Source organism: Rhinatrema bivittatum, chromosome 6 (assembly GCF_901001135.1).
Source record: "Rhinatrema bivittatum chromosome 6, aRhiBiv1.1, whole genome shotgun sequence".
Taxonomy (NCBI): Eukaryota; Metazoa; Chordata; class Amphibia; order Gymnophiona; family Rhinatrematidae; genus Rhinatrema; species Rhinatrema bivittatum.
The window spans coordinates 160957761-160979093 of NC_042620.1; the positions used below are offsets into that span (position 1 = coordinate 160957761).

The 21333-nt window shown below is 41.4% G+C and overlaps 1 protein-coding gene across 4 annotated transcripts in view; it reads right to left on the reverse strand.

Moving 5' to 3' along the window:
• Positions 1-21333, reverse strand: part of GLS (glutaminase) — a 251083-nt gene that overhangs the window by 116730 nt on the left and 113020 nt on the right. For all 4 annotated transcript variants that reach the window (XM_029606093.1, XM_029606092.1, XM_029606095.1 and 1 more), the window contains exon 9: positions 13404-13462. In XM_029606093.1, coding sequence (XP_029461953.1) covers positions 13404-13462 — 59 coding nt within the window. The remainder of the gene's footprint in view (positions 1-13403; positions 13463-21333) is intronic.

Below are 21333 nucleotides of genomic sequence, written 5' to 3' on the forward strand. Positions count from 1 at the left end.
ACCAAACCTTTACCTTTCAAGGAATGTGGCCAAGGATTTTATTCCCAGTACTTCCTAATCCCCAAAGCGGTAAGGGGACAAAGGCCTATACTAGACTTGCAAAAACTGAACATATTACTGATTTAGGAGAAGAACTCTTCAAACATTATTTCATTCAACTGAGGGATTGGTTTTGCGAGCTAGGTTTAAAAGATACTTATGCACGCATTTCCATTATTCATGTCCATCAGAAATCCCTTAGGTTCATGGTGAAGGATGCGCACTACCAATACAGGGGTCTCTCTCCTTTGGCCTCTCAGAAGCTCCAAGGATGTTCACAAAATGCCTCATGATAGTGCCAACAGTTTTGTCAGCAGGGAATCTGCATATTCCCATATCTGGGATGATTGGTTGGTGATGGGTTCACTTCTGTTATACGACTCCTCCAGTCCCTGGGCTTTTTAGTCAATTTTGCCAAGTCAAATTTAGTTCTAACTCAAAGAATTCAATTCAAAGAAGCCTAGCCAGACAATTCAAAAGAAAAAAAAAATCCCTCTTCAAAGAGCCACATTGCTGATTGGCCTAGCAAGGACCATCCTTGAACAGGACTCAGCATCAGCAGGATCAGTTCTGTTCCTTCCTAGTTTCATGACAGCTGTTATACAAATGGCACATCTGACTAATCTGCTCATATGGGGTCTTCAGTGAGAGGCTCCAAATCTAACAATCAGCTCTATCAACCTTCATCCCATCAAATCTCTATGATTCCAAGATGAGAGCATCCCTTCATTCATAGATGAATCCAGAAATTCTAGATGTGGGTCTCTGTGTCCCACTGCATCAAGTGACTGTTTACTGACACCTCCACCAAGGTGCAGTGGTCAGGGGGCGGGGACTCAAGGACTGTGATCAGCAATGGAAAGTCATCTGCAAAAATTGACCACTTGGAGCTGTGAGCCAATCGCTATGCTCTGAGAGCTTTCTCTCACCTCCTCTTGGGGAAAAAGAATCTTAATTCAGATGGACAAGCAAGTGATCATGTTCTATATGAACAAGCAGGGAGGTACAGGCTCTTAAGCCCTCTGCCAGGCATCTGAATCTAGTTGTGGCCATATCACCACAATGCCCATCTCCAAGTGACCTAACCGCCAGGAATCTAGACTACGTTGGTGGACTACCTCAGAGTGTGACTGATGACTTGTTTGTCTCAGAAGTCAATAGTAAGATTAAAAAAATATCTGTTCCATGCATCCAAGAAGCTATAGATTGGCTCTGGATGCTTTTCTGCTAAACTGGATCAGTCTACTCTGCATATCCAATGATTCCTCTAATTGCCAGCACTGTCCTTCAGGACAATCCCCATTTCACTAGCTTGGTCACAGCAAGTGTGGTTTCCATATCTTGCCCATCTATCAGTTCAGATGAGTCAATTAGGGATATCTGACTCATCACAGAGGACGATGGCAGTCTTTGCTATCATAATATTGCATCCCTAGCCCTCAGTATGATTTTTGAGGGACACTGTAATCTTTTCCCTACTTCTTCCAAAGGAGGTGGAGGATGTGCTTATTTTGATTAGAAAGTCCTTAATCAGAAGATCCATCAGTTTCAAGTAGAAGTTCTCAATTTGGTGTGGGACCAGCCATCTACATTCCTTGTCCTGTGGCCCCTGGGACCTGCTTTAGTATCTAGGTATTCATCCTCTTGTCCTTCAGCCTTAGCATCTCTTCTGTTAAGATTTATCTCAGTGCCAATCTTGCTCCACCTTATGGTATTCAATTTCATGAAAGGACCACAGTATTCTAAACTTCCAGTCAGTAAACCTCAAGTGCCTTGGGGTTTCAATGTAGTCCTAGCTCAACCCATGAAACTTTTTTTCAAACCATTCAAGTTGGTTGACTTGAAGTTTCTCACCTAGGAAGTATTTTTTGTGGCAGTCACATTGGCCATGAAGAGCAAGTGAGCTACAGGCTCTGGTTTCATACTCCTCATTGCTTGATATTTTGTAATAGAGTTGCTCTACAAACTCACACCAAGTTTCTTCTGAATATGGTATCTGTATTAATCAAACTACTGTGGTGCCTACGTTCTTTCAAAGACCACATGCACACAAAGGAGAGAGGGCTATTCACTCCTTAGACTGTAAGAGGGCCCTGGTGTATTACCTAAAGAGGACCCCATCCTTACTGTCAAGCTTCTCAACAATTCATGTCCTTTGATGCCAACAGATTGGGAGGGGCCTTGCCAAATTAACTCTATCCAATTGGCTAGCGAACTGTATAGTGCACTGTTTCACACTGGCTAGCTTACAGATTATAGACTCTTGTCAAGACTTATCAAGCAAGAGCTATAACAACTTCAGAGAATCACCTCAGGGCCACTTCTATTAAAGATATTTGCAGAGTTGCTTCTTGGTCATCTCTGCACACCTACTGTCTGGACAGCATGTCTCAAGGAGACAGTAGTTTTGGGCAAACAGTTCTATGTAGCCTGTTCACCCAGTAATCCTTTCTCCACTTGGTAGGGCCAGGTTGTCTTAAGTGCTCCACACTGCAACCCTCAGCTTGGGACTCACCACATGAAATTGTCGTTAAGCAGGTATGAATTGGCTAAGAAAGCAAGTTTGCTTAGCTATAAACTGAGTTCTCTGAAGACAGCAGGATGAATTAACCATACTTGATACCTAATTACCTCCCTGGAATCTCAACTATCAAGGAACAGTTGCTAGTTATGATAACCCCTAGATTCAGAGTGAGCTGGAGTCTGGAACAATTGGCTTCTTCAGTAGTAGAACTGGCCTGCCTCTAGGACAGGGGTCAGGAACCTTTTTGGCTGAGAGAAGCCATAAACGCCACATATTTTAAAATGTAATTCCATGAGAGCCATACAATATGTTTAAAACTAAATACAAGTAAATGTGTGCATTTTATGTAAGATCACACTTTTAAAGTACAATAAGTCTCTGAAAATATTACACCAGGCCTTAAGACACCAATACATCTCCTATTAGGAAAACGGACCAAGTCAGGCTGCTATAGAGTCCTACACAGAAACTACACGCCAGCAGAAAACCTCACCTGAATCACGTGCTGTCCCTCACCTAACATAGAATAAAGAGACCAAAACGCATAACAAGAAGCATGCAGACAAAAACTGAATTGGAAACTGCAACAAGCCAGAGTCTCTGTATGCAGTGTAACAAAGGAAAAAAGAAACATCACACATCCTTATAAAACAAATCAAGAAATATAAAATCATCAGCAGTAAAACTGTACTAACAAAAAGAACATATTTCGAAACAGCTGATGAGTGGAATATCCAATAATTAAAACTCATATAAAACATTTCCAGATACCAACAAATATTTCAAAAAAGCAGACACAAAGATCCAGTAATGAAAAATAATAAGGATACAAAAATTTTTTTTGCTCTGCATACCTGGGAATGTTTGATATCCAGGTGTCCTGAGATTGTTCTGAATTAGCAGGAGGTGGGGTGGTTTGCTTGGAACTTTCTCCTCTCTCAGTCACATACCAGCGCTCTCTCACACACTGGCTCTCAATGACACACCTATATACACACATGCTCTCAGTCACTCACATATACAAATGTTTTTTCTCTCTCACTTATATAGGCTCTTAATTACACATTTACACACATGCTGTCTATCTTTTCACGCTTACACACACACAGGCTTTCAATCACATAAATACATGCTGTCTTTTTCTCTCACACACAGACTCTCATTCACATGCTTACAAACATGTCCCTCTCTCTTCTCTCATTTACACACAGGCTCTCAATCACATACTCACATGCTCCCTCACCTAAATCAGCTCTCAATCACACACAGGACACACATGGTCTCTCTCTCTCATTTAAACACAGGCTCTCAATCACATACTCACATGCTCCCTCACCTAAATCAGCTCTCAATCACACAACAGACACACATGGTCTCTCTCTCTCATTTAAACACAGGCTCTCAATCACATACTCACATGCTCCATCACCTAAACCAGCTGTCAATCAGACACAGACACACATGATCTCTCTCTTACTTATACCCACAGGCTCTTAATCATACATACACATGATCTCTCTCACACACAAAGGATCTCAATCATACACACATACTCTTTCAAACAAACAGGTTTTCAATTACAAACTTACACATACAGGGTCCCAATGGTAAACTTACATTCATGCTCTCTCTCTCACAGGCAGGATCTCAATTCACAGACATACTCTCTTCACATATACAGGCTCTCAATCATTCACATACATGCAATCTCTCACTCACACACACAGGATCTCAAACAACACATGCTTGCTCGCTCATTCACTCTCTCTCTCCCCCGCCCCCCGGAACTCGCGGCGGCAGCAGCAGCAGCCAGCACTCCCAACGCTAACCTCCTTCATTTCAGCCCTCGCGGAGGCGAAGGCGGAGTCCCATCGGCCGCGGTTGAAGATTTTCATTTTCCTCCGAGCCGCGGCCCGGAAGAGGAAGTGGAGAGCATCGGGTGCCTGCGCGGGAAGACCCGCGCAGGCACCCGATGACTCCAGCGCTGGCACCCGGCTGACACCCGATTGACTCCCGCGCAGGCACCACCGGATGACTCCAGTCGGCGTGCTCTCTTCTCCTCCCCCCCGCGGCCCGGAAGAGGAAGTGGTGAGCATCGGGTGCCTGCGTGGAAGAAGAGACCACGCTAGTGTGGTCTCTTCTTCCCGCGCAGGCACCCGATGCTCTCCACTTCCTCTTCCGGGCCGCGGGGGGGGAGGAGAAGAGAGCACGCCGGTGCCACTGACTCCAGCTGTCCTGCCGCGTTCCGCCCGGGCTGACAGCATTTTAAGCCCGGGCGGCGGAGGACCGGGGAGCAGCTGGGTCAGCGGGGAACCGCGAAGTATGGCGACACTTGTCTGCGAGCCAGATGCAGCCCTCAAAAGAGCCATATCTGGCTCGCGAGCCATGGGTTCCCGACCCCTGCTCTAGGATCTTCTGCCTGTACTGACCACCACCCCCTCAGGTTGAGCCCTCAAGTTCTGGTGGCCAGCAGGACTTTACTGGAATACACAGGGACTAAAAGACAGATTTGGGGGGGGGAGGAGTATGGAACAGGGGTAGATGGCATAAAAACAAAAGACAGAAGGAGCTATTTTGGTCCTAATCCTTAGTGGAACACTTGTTTTGATGTGAGACTTAACAGCATTGAGGCCCCTTGGCAATAGTGATCATAAAATAATTCAATTTGACTTGATACCTGGAGGAAAGAAAGATTTACTGCAAAAGGGAGACTGAGAAAATAGTTAAGAAAAAAGTGAAAGGAGCAACTGCAAAGATAGAGACGGTAACTTTCGAAGCGGTGCGCAGGCGCACAGGTTCATCAGCCCACACCCAGAGACATGGCCATTTATAAAATAAGCTGGCCCGGCGCACACGTGTGCTCAGTTTAAGTAGGCATGCCTATGCACGCAAATGCTGCTTCTATCACGTAAGTGGGGGGATTTTAAAAGGGACATGCACCGACGCCATTGCCCATTTTACCAGTTCATTCCCGGTTTGCCCAGTTAAGGAATAGGACTTACAAATCCTTCCTGTTTAATAGCCTTCCATTCCCCCTGTTCGCCACAACCTTTAAAACCCCGCTGATTTGCCTACATTGTTTTGTTTTATAATATATGTCATCCATAGTATACGTAAACTTACGCAGCAGGGGACTATCATGCACCAGTGTGCGTATTTACGCACACATTTTGGGTTAAAATCCTAGAACACCTATCCCCCACCCCACCTATTTTTGAAACATTCATTTCCATGCACAGTGGCATTTATGCACATATATGAACAGCTTTTAAAATCTGCTCAGCAGATTTGTGCGTCCCCTAACTGATGCGTGCTTCAGGCTTTTAAAATTCACCTTTAAGAGTTTACATCAAGCATGGATGATTAAAAATACCATCTTGGAAGCCCAGACTAGAAGTTTTCCACACATTTAAAAAGATGGAAACAAATTCAGCATTGTTAAAAAGTGAAGTAAAGGGGCTATTTTAGCCAAGAACATTTTTCAAAAAATATGGAAAAGAGATCCAAATGAAGAAAACAGGAAACAGCATAAGCACTGACAAGTTAGATGCAACACATTGATAATGAAGGCAGATTGTGTGTGTCTGTACATTGGCCGGAAAATCCCGCCCACTTGGCCCGCCGGCCAATCGGAAGCCCCGAACCCCGGGGTCAAGCTGCCCTTTAAATTTGGGCTATCTCCACAGCGCCATCCTTTCTAGCGGCCGGGAGAAAGAAGCAGCAGCACAGCATAGGTCAGGAGACCTGCACCACACTGCACGGCGATCCACACGGGGTAAGAGACCCCTTACCTCCATCTCCACTTTGCCGCCGCCCAGCTCCCGCCTCGAGGCCGCCGGAAAATCCCACCCACTTGGCCCACCGGCCAATCGGAAGCCCCGAACCCCGGGGTGAAGCTGCCCTTTAAATTAGGGCTATCTCCTCGGCGCCGCTCGCAGAAGGAGCACGACAGAGGGCCTCCCCCTTTGTGCGTCCCAACACACGATCCTGTAACCACCTCCACCAGTAGTTACATTTTCTCACCTCAAATCTCCTAAGCAATCGGATCAAAGGCGGGCGGATTAACTCTTCTGTCCTCCATACCAGCCTTCCATTAGTCCCTTCCTCATCACTTCACACTAATTAACTGCTACGGGACCATCCAAGACTTCCATGATGCAAGGATACTCTATACCCATCTTACACTACAATTCCTCTACCAGGGAGAAATCAACCACGCAACACCGAATCAGTCCCCACAGAACTCTTATTCCAATCATGATCTCCCCCTTTACCCAACTCCTTAGCCTGGCCCTATTCACTCTGACTCTATTCAATGTACAATCAATCACTAAGAAAACGCATATCCTCCATGACTATCTACTTGACTCCAAGCCAAACATCTGTGCTATTACAGAAACATGGCTCAAACCAACGGATACCGCTTTGATTAATCAGCTCCCCACCCACCTATATGATGTCTTCTCACTTCCTAGTCTAAAGAAAAGGGGTGGAGGCCTCCTTTTAGCTGCTAAAAAAGACCTTAATCTAACTCTACAACCCACTAAGATGATACCTAAGCTAGAAGTGGCCCTGTTTAAATCCAATTCGCTCCAAATCCTCCTCACAAATGCTCCTCCAGGATTTCTAGACTCTGACGCCTCGCCTTTGGTAGAAATCATAGCCAAATACTTAAACTTGGATGCCCCAGCTCTTAATCTTAGGGGACTTTCAATCTGCACATGATTCGACCCCCCTCTTTCATCAATTGCGAAGCTCTCCTAACCTCCCTCACGGCCATGGGCTTCAAGCAAATTTTTAACAAGCCTAAGCATAAGCCGGAACATAAGCTCGACCTCATTTTCATCCACTCCAGCATATCACCACAACCACTCACCCCCTACATGCCTCTCAGTTCCTTGGTCTGACCATTCTCTAATCGCTGCCACCCTCAAGGTGAAAGAAGATCCTTACCGCCTCCCCCCCATACCACATTACACTACAGGAAGACCTGCACCTCAGAGATCCTCAGCAATTCCTTGGCCAATGAACTCCCCAACATTGACCTATCAAACCCTAACTCAGCCTTACTCTCCTGGCACAATATCACGGAAGCAGTAGCTAATAGATTATACCCCCTCCTGACAAAAAACATTTACCCAGCTCAAAAAAACAAACAACCATGGTTCTCTCAAAGGAGCTCCGACAATTAAAACAAGACCTCAGACAGAAAGAAAATAAATGGCGGAAGACCCCAAACCCTTGTACCCTAGCCACATATAAAACGGCTCTCCACTACTACAGAAACGCAACATTACGAACAAAAAGGGACTTCTATGCCATTAGAATCCACGATCTGGTATTCAATGCAAAAGCACTCTTCTCTTACGTATCGGAACTTACTAAAACCATCACTCCACCCATTCCGGATGACCAAGCACAATCGAAAGCCAATGAACTCACACTCTTCTTCCAGAATAAAATTTCCAACCTTCTAACACAGCTACCATCCAACCCTAATATGCCCCCCAGCTCCTTATCCCCCTTGGCAAACTCTAAAGTTTCGCTGGAATCCTTCTAACCCACCTCTTCCATGGAGATTGAAATCATCCTAAAGAAAATGAAACCCCTCTACTCACCCATTCGACCAAATCCCGGCCAAACTACTACTACTAGTGCCGGACTCTATTTCCAAATATCTCGACAATATTATTAACTGTTCACTTTCGCAAGGAATTTATCCGGACCCTCTAAAATTGGCCACGCTCAAACCCATCCTCAAGAAACCGAACCTGGACCCAGGTGACCCTAACAATTTCCGCCCTATCTCCAACCTGCCGTTTCTGGCCAAGATCATGGAAAAGGTGGTTAACAATCAATTATCGGAGTATCTTGAAGAACATAAAATTCTCCACGCTACACAATTTGCTTTCCGTAAATCACTTAGCACTGAAACCCTCCTCATCTCCCTCACTGACCACTTCAGCATGGGCCTAGACAAAGGGCATTCTTTCCTGTTAGTGCTACTAGACATCTCTGCAGTGTTCGACACAGTAAACCATTCCATCTTAGTGAATCGTCCATCAGACATAGGGATAACAGGATCAGCCCTTAGATGGTTTGACTCATTTCTCAGTGATAGAGACTATAGAGTCAAAGTCAATAATAAGGAATCCCCACGCATCAATTCACCACTAGGGGTTCCCCCAAGGATCCTCTTCATCTCCCACCCTGTTCAATATCTACCTCCTTCCTCTCTGCCAATTATTTATGACTTTAAAACTGAAATATTACACCTACGCAGACGATGTACAAATCTTGATCCCCATAACTGAATCCCTCGCAAAATCTCTCAAGCAATGGGACAATTATCTGCAAACGATTAACCTTCTCCTCACTGGCCTTAACCTGGTGCTTAATTCAGCCAAGATGGAACTCATTATTTCTCCAGATAATAGCGACATCCACAAGCAGTCACTTCCTAACACGCTTATTACACAAGCAAGAGATCTGGGAGTTATAATCGATAGTCACCTGAGTTTAAAGAAGTTCATAAACCACACTACCAAGGATTGCTTCTATAAACTACAGGTGCTGAAAAGACTCAAACCTCTACTACACCACTGACTTCAGATCTGTTCTCCAGGCCATTCTGTTCTCTAAACTAGATTACTGCAACGCCATTCTGCTAGGCCTCCCAGCATCAACCACGAAACCCCTTCAGATGCTACAAAATGCAGCCGCGAGAATCCTGACAAACACAAATCGGAGAGATCACGTTACGCCTATCCTCAAAGATCTGCACTGGCTCCCAGTTAGCTTCAGAATCCTTCACAAATCACTCACGATTATCCACAAAACCATTCACCACCAGGTCCCCCTTGACCTACAATTGCCGCTCAAACTTCACACCTCTGCCAGACCCATAAGGGAAGCTTATAAAGGATCTCTACACACCCCTCCTAACAAAGCGGCACAATGGTCTTCTACCAGAGAACGGCCTTTTCTACAGCGGGACCCTCCATCTGGAACGCCATACCCCCAAGACCTCAGACAGGAATCCTATCTTCTGACTTTCAAAAAAAAAACAAACTTAAGACATGGTTATTCAGACAAGCCTTCCCATAATCAAAGCCGGCTTTCTGCTATGCCACAGATCAGATGTAGGCCTCAAATACCTGCCTTCGTTATAGTTGTAATTAGTTACTGAGTTTCTCCTCCCCCTTCTGCTTCTTCTTCCCAGTTACTTCCCCCTGTTTTATTGTAACTTTTGCTCCTGCCAGTTATGGTTAACGTTGTTTTCCTTTCTGCTCTTTGTAAACCGATTTGATATGATCTTTATCATGAAAGTCGGTACAGAAAAGCTTTAAATAAATAAATAAAAATTGCTGTATATTTCTGGCATGCACTATACAAATAAAAAAAATAATACTTTTTCAGGTAGATTTGAAGTAAAAAGACTGAAAAGGAGTCAGCTGGACCAGTAGATGATCGAGGGATAAAATAAGCACTATCAGGCCAATTCAGTACGGTGTGCTCAGGCCGAGCGTTTTCGACACGCTATTATTACCCCTTCATACAATAAGGGGTAATAATAGCACGAGGAAACACGTGTCCAACCCCCCAAAATCTAATAGCGCCTGCAACATGCAAATCCATGTTGATGAGCCTATTAGTTATTCCCGCGCCATACAAAAAGTAAAATGGGCAGCCAAGCCGCGCATTTTACTCTCAGAAATTAACGCCTGCCCAAAGGCAGAAAAGCACAGAAAAAACTGCTTTTTTGTACACCCTCCGACTTAATATCATAGCAATATTAAGTCAGAGGCCCCAAAAATAAAAAAGAAATTAAAAATTGTAAAAAATTAAAAAAAAAAACCAAAACAAAACATCAGCCCGCAGCTCGCAGGTTGGAAGACGGATGCTCAATTTTGCCAGCATCCATTTTCTGAACCCATGGCTGTCAGCGAATTCAACAACTGATGCCAGTAAATTAAGTGTCGGTTGTCAAACCCGCTGACAGCCGCCGCTTCTGCCAATAAGGAGGCGCTAGGGATGCGCTAGTGTCCCTAGCGCCTCCTTATTACCGCGGGCCCTCATTTGAATACAAAATTGCGCACTCAAGCCACTCTCGGGAGAGATTAAATGATTTCTTTGCTTCAATCTTTACTGAGGAAGAAGTAAGGGAGATGCCAATGCCAGAAGTGATATTTAAAGATGGTTATTCAGAGGAGCTCAAAAAAATCTCAATGAACCTGGAATATGTACTAGAGCAAATTGACAAACTAAAGAATAGTAAATCACCTGGACTAGATGAGACACCCCAGAGTGGTGAAAAATGAAATTGCTAACCTCCTGCTGGTAATCTGTAAACTATCATTAAAATTAGCTACAGTACCTGAAGACTGGAAGGTGGCCAATGTAACTAGTTTTAAAAAGGGTTCCAGGTATGATCCAGGAAACTACAGATCGGAGAGACTGTCAGTGCCAGGAAAAATGGCTGAAATTATTATAAAGAACAAAATTTTCTGAACATATAATGGGACAAAGCCAACATGGATTTTGCCAAGGGAATTCTTGCCTCACCAATCTGCTACATTTTTTTTAAGGCATGAATAAACATGCAAATAAAGGTGAAAGCCAATTGATATGTGTACTTGAATTTTCAGAAAGCATTTGACTAAGTGCCCCATGAGAGACTCTTGAGGAAATTAAAAAGTCATGGGTTAGGAGGCAATGTTCTCCCGTAGCTTGAGAACTGGTTAAAAAGACAGAAAACAGAGAGTAAGGCTAAATGGTCAATTTTCTCAATGGAGAAAGGTGAATAGTGTAGTGCCCAGGAATCTGTACTGGGACCGCTAGTTTTTACATTTTAAATGACTAGAGATGGGAAAAAACAAGTGAGGATCAAATTTGCTGATACAAATTATTCAAAGCTGTTAAATCACAAGAGGCCTTGCAAGATTGGACATCCAAATGTAGACAAGTGCAAAGTGATGCATGAAGGGAAGAGCAACCCAAATTATAGCATCAAAATGCAAGGTTCCACATTAGGATTCACCAGACAGGAAAAGGATCTTGGCATCATCGTGGATAATATGTTGACATCCTTTGCTCAATGTGCGGTGGCAGCAAAGAAAGCAATTAGAATGGTAGGAATAATTAGGAATGAAATGGTGAATGAAACACAGAATATCATAATGCTTTTGTGGTTCGACCACACCTTGAGTATTGTGTACAATTCTGGTCATCACATCTCCAAAAAGATATAGTGGAATTAGAAAAGTACAAAGAAAGGCAATGAACATGATAAAGGGGATGGAACGATTTCTCTATGAGGAAAGGCTAAAACGTTTAGGGCTCTTCAGCTGAAAAAATATGTTTTTACTCAATGCTTAAACTCTGGAATTTGTTGCCAGAGGAAGTAGTAAATGCCTGTTAGTGTAGCTGTTTAAAAAAAGGTTTGGATAAGTTCCTAGAAGAAGAGTTCATAAACCATTAAGGTGGAGAAATTTACTTCTTATCCCTGATATAATCAGAATTTTGTTTAAAAATATATATATTTTATTTATATTCCACTTTTTCAAGCACTTCAAACAGATTACATTCAGGTACTGTAGGATACTGGGCTTGACTGACCTTTAGTCTGACCTAGTATGGCAAATCTTATGTTCTTATGCAGAGGAGGAGCTACTTCTGGTTAGGAGTAGGTAAACCAGGTACACTATGGTTTCAGCCCTTTGAGAGGAAGAGCATTCCCTATTTGGGTGTCTATGAAGGCACCAATGAAGTGGATGCTCTGAGCAGGAACTATATTGGATTTTTTTAAAATGTTTATGACAGAACTTAGGGGCTATAAGATGTTCATCTCTGGGGTAGAAGTTCCTTTTTATTTATTTATTTTTAAATCAACTAGTAATCCAGCTAGGGAAAAAATGAATGTGCCTTGATAATTCAGGTTAGCCAGTAAAACTGCCAGACATTTTGTGGAAAACTTGACACAGAGGGGGCCAAATGGGAGGACATGGATAGAGGGATCAATGTACAACAAAACAGAGAATGAATGGGGATATGTGTGTATGCATCTTTGAGTTCCAAAGAGTATAACCAATTCTATCTATCGGGGGAAGAATTGTCAGAGGGCTGGTTTGTGTTGGTGCAGACAAATGTCATCCACTAGTATTGCTGATTTCAGACAGAGAAAGGGGCTGCACAGAATTTCTAGAGTTTAGGAAAAGTTATCATATCAGAAGTCCATATTACTATTCAATATACTTCTTTGAAAAAAAATATAACCAGAAATGAGGGTGAAGATGAAGGGACAGGGAGAAGAGTGCAGGGATTTGAAAGAGAAAATGCAGTTGAGGCAGAAAGATCTGTGCTACACTTTGAAGAGAGTGTAAACAGGAAGGAGTGATGGGGGCCTGGGAGAAGGAGCCTACAGCAGTAACCTTTCTACACATGAGTTAGCAGCACCATTCCCAGAAACAATATAAATCGTGATATAAGCTTTCATTCTCTTCATGAAGACCCACTGCAGTTAGAAGTTACTTGTCTCAAAGACAACTACAATTGGAAACATTTTGTGAATTTATCATTTTTAATCCAACCTTTTGGAATTTTAACAAGCCAATACATAATGTGAATCAAATACATCCTGCCTAGAAATCTCATATCTACACAAAATGTTAAATACAGATGCCTTAGATAGGAGACTTAGCCCATCTGCTTATCACAACCACTGAACTAGAATAAACCTTTGCTGATGTGATGAAGTGAAGCATCTAAACAAAATTAACCTCACTTTAATAAAAAAAAAAACCAAAAAACATAATCAAAACTTTTTTAAAGCAAAACTTACGTTGCATTACTGAATCCAACATACTCATTACCAGCCATCTGATTAAAAAACTGCATCACCTGAAAAATAACACATTATTAAGTTTGGACTATCCGAAGACACACAGTAATACACATGTTCAGCCCTGTATCAGCAGCCTTAGCCATGATTTAAAAAGCTTAACAGTATTCCTGCCAAAGAGCTCTTGCAACATCACAAGCATGCTATTTAGTACTTGATTTTCTTCTCATGACCTAATTGGTTATGCTTCCCACTATGCTTTGAAAGGAATGTCCCATATGACTGTGCATGAAGCACATTGCGAACAGTTCCCAAAGTAAACCAGTTATATCTGCAGTGTTCAGGTATAGACCAGATTTAGCAAGAGAGCCAGCCTAAGAGAAAAATCTATTTGAGGTAGTTCTCAGAGTAGGAGAGGTAAACTAGGTAGACAGGAACATTTATTTCACAGAAGATCAGGCATGCTAATATACAAATACTGGGGGTAATTTTCTGGACGGGGGACATAACCACAGTCTGGACTGATCCTAGTATGTACAGGGAACATTTGTTCCCAGCATAAGCTACAAGTGAAATGGCCAAAAACAAATCCATCTTGAACAATAGCAACACACAAGTTTTATTCTTTTAGATTAATTTAAGAACAAATTAGTAGAATTATTTTTATATTGTTCAGGTCATATAGCCAGTATAGCACAGGACTATTCAATCTAGAATTGCAGCTTTAATCCTCACCTCTGCCATACTAGTTACTTGTTCAAGCTCACTCAGCCACACGTGTTCACCAGTTGTGCAGTGCTATTAGTACAGCAAAAGATTTGATACTATTGTGTGCTATTTTCTTATCAACCATAATTATCTCAAAGTCAAAACTTGCTAATAAATTACTTAATATAAAGCAAAAAAACAAACAAACAACAAAACCTCAGGACTATAAATAACATTAAATGTAGGACATTCTGTAACCACACACTTGACAGTATATATTTTTCTGTGACCCGAAACCTGTGGTAGGAAATTTGTGTAACCTTACTTATCTGCAAAAACAGAATTACAAATGACTTCTTCCCATTTTTTTTATTCAACAGGATTTGCATATTAAAAGGGAATTTTAGCCATCTCCTGTGTCCCCAGTCCAGTACTGGAGTGAACAAATTCTGTCTTAGAATCTCAAACAAGAGAAAGCAATGAGAGTTTAGTTATGAAAAAAGGGATTTCAAATCTCCTTTTCTATTTCTACAAGTGCAGCTTTATACACACAGCATACAGGGCAAGAGTAGGCAATTCAGATCTTGGAAAGCCAAATAAGTCAGGTTTTCAGGCTAAGAAAAAGAAGAAAATAAAAGCAAATTTGCTTACCATAAATGGTGTTTTCCACAGATAGCGGGATGAATAACAAAATCAGCAGCACAGTAATAATGGGAGATTTCAATTACCCCAGTACTGACTGGGTGAATGTTACATCAGGACATTCTAGAGAAGTAAAGTTCCTAGATGAAATAAATGACTGCTTCATGGAGCAGCTGGTATAAGAACCAATAAGAAGGGAAACTATTTTAAACCTAGTCCTAACAGGAACATAGGATTTTGTGTGAGAGGTAACAGTGTTGAAGCCATTTAGCAATAGTGATAACAACATTATCAAAATTAGACTTAACTGGAGGGAGCACAAAAAAGAAATCTATTTCGACAGCATTTAATTTTCAAATCAGTGACTATCATAAAATAAGGAAAATGGTTAGGAAAAAACTGAAAGGAGCAATTGCAAAAGTTAGGAGTTTAGCTCAGGCATGAATGTTTAAAAATACCATCTTGGAAGCCCAGAACAGATGTATTCCATGCATTAAAAAAGGTGGAAAGAAGGCTAAAGGATTACCGGCATGGCTGAAAAGTGAGGTGAAAGGCTATATCTAAAAACATCTTTCAAGAAATAGGATCGGAATGAAGGAAACAGAAAACGGCATAACTGGCAAGTCAGATACAAAGCATTGATAAGGAAGGCAAAGAGAGAATTTGTAAAGAAGCTTGCCGTGGAAGCAAAGACTCGTAATAAAACTTTTTCAGGTACATTCAAGGTAAAAAGCCTGCGAAGGAGTCAAGTGGACCATTAGATGATCAAGGGGTAAAAGGAGCACTTAGGGATGACAAAGCCGTAGCAGAGAAACTAAATGAATTCTTTACTTCAGTATTCACAGAGGAAAATGTAAGAGATATACCCATCCTAACTTCAAATACCAAATAATCCTCTAATTTCTTAGTCAGTCCAGAACTTATGACAGACTATAGTCTCATAAGAACATAAGAAATTGTCATGCTGGGTCAGACCAAGGGTCCATCAAGTCCAGCACCCTGTTTCCAACAGAGGCCAAACCAGGCCACAAGAACCTGGCAAGTACCCAAACACTAAGAAGATCCCATGCTACTGATGTAATTAATATCAGTGGCTATTCCCTAAGTAAACTTGATTAATAGCCGTTAATGGACTTCTCCTCCAAGAACTTATCCAAACCTTTTTTGAACCCAGCTACACTAACTGCACTAACCACATCCTCTGGCAACAAATTCCAGAGCTTTATTGTGCGTTGAGTGAAAAATAATTTTCTCTGATTAGTCTTAAATGTGCTACTTGCTAACTTCATGGAATGCCCCCTAGTCTATTATTTGAAAGTGTAAATAACCGAGTCACATCTACTCATTCAAGACCTCTCATGATCTTAAAGACCTCTATCATATCCCCCCTCAGCCGTCTCTTCTCCAAGCTGAACAGCCCTAACCTCTTCAGCCTTTCCTCATAGGGGAGCTGTTCCATCCCCTTTATCATTTTGGTTGCCCTTCTCTGTACCTTCTCCATTGCAACTATATCTTTTTTGACATGTGGTGACCAGAATTGTACACAGTATTCAAGGTGCAGTCTCACCATGGAGCGATATTAATTGACCATCATACTCGCATAAAAACAATTTAAGAAAAATATGGTTGTTTATAATAGCAGCAGAACATTGGAGATATAAAAGAATTTAAGACTCTATTGCACATGAAAGTGAATTGAGGATTAACATAAAAGAAAGACTGACCGATGATTATAAAAACGGCTGAGTCTTAAAGTTGAATTACTAAACGACGAAGCAGAGTATGATGGTCAATTAATAGGAGACTATAGTCTGTCCTAAAGCTCTGGACTGTAAGAAATTAGAGAATTATTTGGTATTTGAAGTTAGGATTATTATATGCACCAACAGTCCAATTATCAAGAAAGTGTGGAGAGTGTGGCATAAGGAGTGAGAGATATACCCATGCCAGAAACGATACTCAAAGGTGATGATTCGGAGGAACCAACACAAATCTCAGTGAACCTGGAAGATATACTAGGGCAAATTGACAAACTAAAGAATAGCAAATTACCTGGACCAGATGGTATACATCCCAGAGTGCTGAAAACTGAGAAATAAAATTTCAGATCTGCTATACAATATTTGTAAACTATCAATAACATCATCTATGGTACCCGAAGACTGGAAAGTTGCCAATATAATGCCAATTTTTAAAAAGGGATCAAGGGGTGATCCAGGAAATTACAGACCAGCGAGTGACATCTGTGCAAAGCAAAATGGTAGAAACTATCATAAAAACAAAATTGCTGAACATATAGATAAGCATAGTTTAATGGGACAAAGCCAACATGGATTTAGCCAAGGGAAGTCTTGCCTCACAAATTCGCTACATTTTTGGAAGGTGTAAATAAACAAGTGGATCAAGGTGAGCCAGTTGATAAAATATATCAAAACAGAGTAGGGCTAAATGGTAAATTTTCCCAGTGGAAAAAAGTGAATAGTGGAGTATCCCAGGGATCTGTTCTGAGATTGATGCTTTTTTATATATATATTTCTATGTTTCTATTTCCAGGTTTTATATATATATATATTCAGACAACAACTGATGTATAAATAAATATATACATATAAATATATATAAATAAATATATACAAGCCACAAAAAACCTAAATGAGTCTAGACCATGGCCCCCCCCCCCCAAAAAAACAGGTAGAGACAGAGAAAAACCCATAAGGCACCCATAGCCAAGCTATTTTATATATATATATATATATATATATATATATATATATACACACACACACATACACATACACATATATACATACACACACACACATACATATATATACATACACATATATACACACACCCGGATCTGTCCAGACTCCTGGGTTTTGCCTCCCCTCCACAAGATGGAAACAGGTGGGGCCCAGGACTCTGGACTGATCCGTGGTGCTACGGGAGCGAAGGTTAGCAGGTAGGAACCAACTTTCCTTCAGTACTGTTCAAACCCTGATCAAGAAGTAGAAAAATTATGGGTTTGGTTAATACCAAGCCAGACCAAGAAAGATTTTAGATACATCTTCCAGAACAATTTGTTGGGATGCAAAGAAACATGCACAAGCAACCTCTACTGAAGTACAGGCTTCTCTGAAACAAAGTGGTGTGAGTGTTTCAGCATGCACAATAGGGAGAGACTTGAACAAAAATGGGCTGCATGGTAGAGTTGCCAGAAAAAGCCATTGCTGCACCAACGCCACAAAACAACCCACTTACAATATGTCAGACAGCACCTAGAGATGCCTCAAAACTTCTGGAACAAAATAATTTGGAGTGGATACGTTGGATTTAAAAAAGATTTGGATAAGTTCCTAGAGGAAAAATTCATAAACTATTAATATGCAATAGTAGCTTGAGATCGATTTAATGTTTGGGTACTTGCCAGTATTTTTGTGACTTGGATTGGCCACTGTTGAAAACAGGATGCTGGGCTTGATGGATCCTTGGTCCGACCCAGTATGGCATATTTAATATTTAAATATATAAATAAATGACCTGGAAATAGAAACATAGAAATGATGGCAGAAAAAGGACCAAATGATCCACCCAGTCTGCCCAGCAAGCTTATGCCAGTATCTGCTGCATTGTGCAGGTTACCCCCATGCTTATCGGTTTCCCAGACCATAAAAGTCTGGGACCTCAGATGCTTTTGAATCCAATTTCGCTTAACCCTTGCTGTGGAAGCAGAGAGCAATGTTGGGAGTTGCATCAAAAGTATCAGGCTTAGTGATTAAGGGCAGTAAAAGCTGCATCAGCAAATTACCCCCACATTTATTTGTTCCCCAAACTGTAAAAGTCAGGGCCCTCAGTTGCTGTCTGAATCCAATTCCCCTTTTCCCTACTGCCATTGAAGTAGAGAGCAATGATGGAGTTGCACTAACAGAATCAAGGCTTAATGTTAAGGATAGCAACTGTCATACCAGCAAGTTACCCCCATGCACTCTTTTCTTTATTTCCATCCTCTAGCCTTTAGGGATCCACAGCGTTTATCCCATGCCTCACTGAATTCCTTCATTGTTTTCGTCCTCATCACCTCCTCTGGAAGGGCATTCCAGGTATTCACCACCCTTTTCATGAAGAAATATTTCTTACCATTGGTTCTGAGTTGTCCTCCCTAGAGTTGCATTTCATGACCTAGTTCTATTAATTTCTTTCCAATGGAAAAAGTTTGACAATTGTACATCATTAAAATCTTTCAGGTATCTGAAGGTCTGTATCATATCTCCCCTGTACTTCCTCTCTTCCAGGGTATACATATTCAGATCCTTCAGCCTCTCCTCAATAAATCTTCCAATGCTGACCCCTTATTTTGGTCCCTCCTTTTTGGATCACCTCTATCCTGTCGATCATTGTTTAGATATGGGCATCAGTACTGAATGCAGTAGTCCATGGAACAAGCGAGGTGATCAAATTTGCCAATGACACAAAATTATTCAAAGTTGTCAAATCACAAAAGAATTGTGAGAAGTTGCAAGAGGACATTGTAAAACTGGGAGACTGGGCATGCAAATGGAATTTAATGTAGACAAGTGCAAAGTGATGCAGTTAGGGAAGAGTAACCCAAATTATAGCTACAAAATGCAAGGTTCCATATTAGGCATCATCACTCAGGAAAAGAATCTAGGTGCCATCATTGAAAATACGTTAAAATCTTCTGCTCAGTGTGCAGCAGCAGCCAAGAAAGTAAATAGAATGCTAGGGATTATTAGGAAAGAAATGGAGAATAAAACAAAATATCATAATGCTTCTGTATCACTCATTGGTGCAACCTCATCTTGAGCATTGTGTTCAGTTCTGGACCTCACATCTCAAGTAATATATAGCAGAATTAGAAAAGGTACAGAGAAGGGTGCCAAGATAATGAAGGGGATGGAACAATTTCCCTAAAGAAAGGCTAAAGAGGTTAGGTCTCTTCAGCTTAGAGAAGAGATGACTGAGGGGAGACATGATAGAGGTCTATAAAATAATGAGTGGAATGGAACGAGTAAATGTTAATCTGTTTATGCTTTCAAAAAGTACAAAGACCAAGGGGACACACAATGAAGTTACTGGGTAATATATTTAAAACTAATAAGAGAAACATTTTTTTTCACTCAACGCATAATTAAGCTCTGGAATTCATTGTCAGAGGATGTGGTGAAAGCTATTAGTATAGCTGCATTTAAAATAGGTTTGGACAAGTTCCTGCAGGAAAAGTCCATTAAAGGAGAGTTGCAGAAAACTACTGCTTAGTTTTGAGATAAGCAGCTTGGAATCCATCTACCCCTTGGGATCCTGCCAGGTACTTGTGACCTGGCTTGGCTACTCTTGGAAACAGGATACTGGGCTTGATGGACCCTTGGATTGACCCAGTATAGCAAGTATTATGTTTATGAGCTCCAGGTGCCATCCCTGTTATTGAGGTGTTTTCTATACCCTTTCTCACTTTGCAGTTGCTGGTGAAGGTGTGGATAGTGAGAACATATTGACAAATATATGGTGCCACAGCTTTAACCGACAATGACGATGCATCTAAGAAATTAAGAGAAAATAAAACAGGTCACTCAAGGAAAATATGGCAGATGGTGAGAGCAAAGAGAAAGATACACTGGACATGTTAATTACAGACATTATGGCAGCCATGGTTTTGGCTTTAGAAAACCGCTTCAACAAAATATATGAATCTGGCAGAGGTCAAGGCCTCGATGTTGGATATTGGCAAGCAAGTCATGGAAGCAGAGAATAGGATTTCAACGTTAGATGATGGCAACTTTGACAATGTGATGTAGTTATAAGAGGCTCAGATAATGGTGGTGCAACATGCTGAAAAGATCGAAGATTTAGAGAATCGCTCTTGGAGGAACAACCTATGATTCGTGGGTCTACCTGAATCCATTCCAGAAGCTGATCTTGCCTGTTTTGGAATCATGGCTCCCACAAGAAATGGAACTGGATGTACTGGCAGACAAGGTTGTCCTGGAGAACACGCACCATATTGGGCTAAAAGTGGCATAAGGAAACAAGCAGAGAGTGGTTATAGCATGCTTTCTGAACTTCGCTCATAAGTTTCAGCTTTTACAAGTGTATCTCCAGAAAAGAGATATTACCTATCAGAATGGCAAAGTTTTACTATTCCAGCATTTCTCTACAGAAGTGGTTGCTTGCCGAAAAGCCTTTTCATCCATATGTTTGGAGTTAGTGCAAAATATTTGCTTTTCATTGTTTTCTGCTCAACTGTGGATGTGGTTGAATGGTAAAACTGTGAATGTAGATTCTCCAGATGATGCTGAGAAGATTTTATGTGAACTGCATGAACCTTCTACTGCAGAGGGATGAGACCATGTAAGCTGTCCTCTGCTCAGTCATGCCATGCTGAGGATAGCATATTCTGTTAATCTTCATCAATTTAGGAAATTATGAGGAAGGGCACCTGCTCTTTTTCATTGTTTACTCTTTTCCTGTATGAATGTAATATTATAGTTGCCTAAAGAGGGTTGTTATGTTTGAAACGTTTACTATTGTACTAAATGGTGAATTAAGGGATGGCACCTGAACG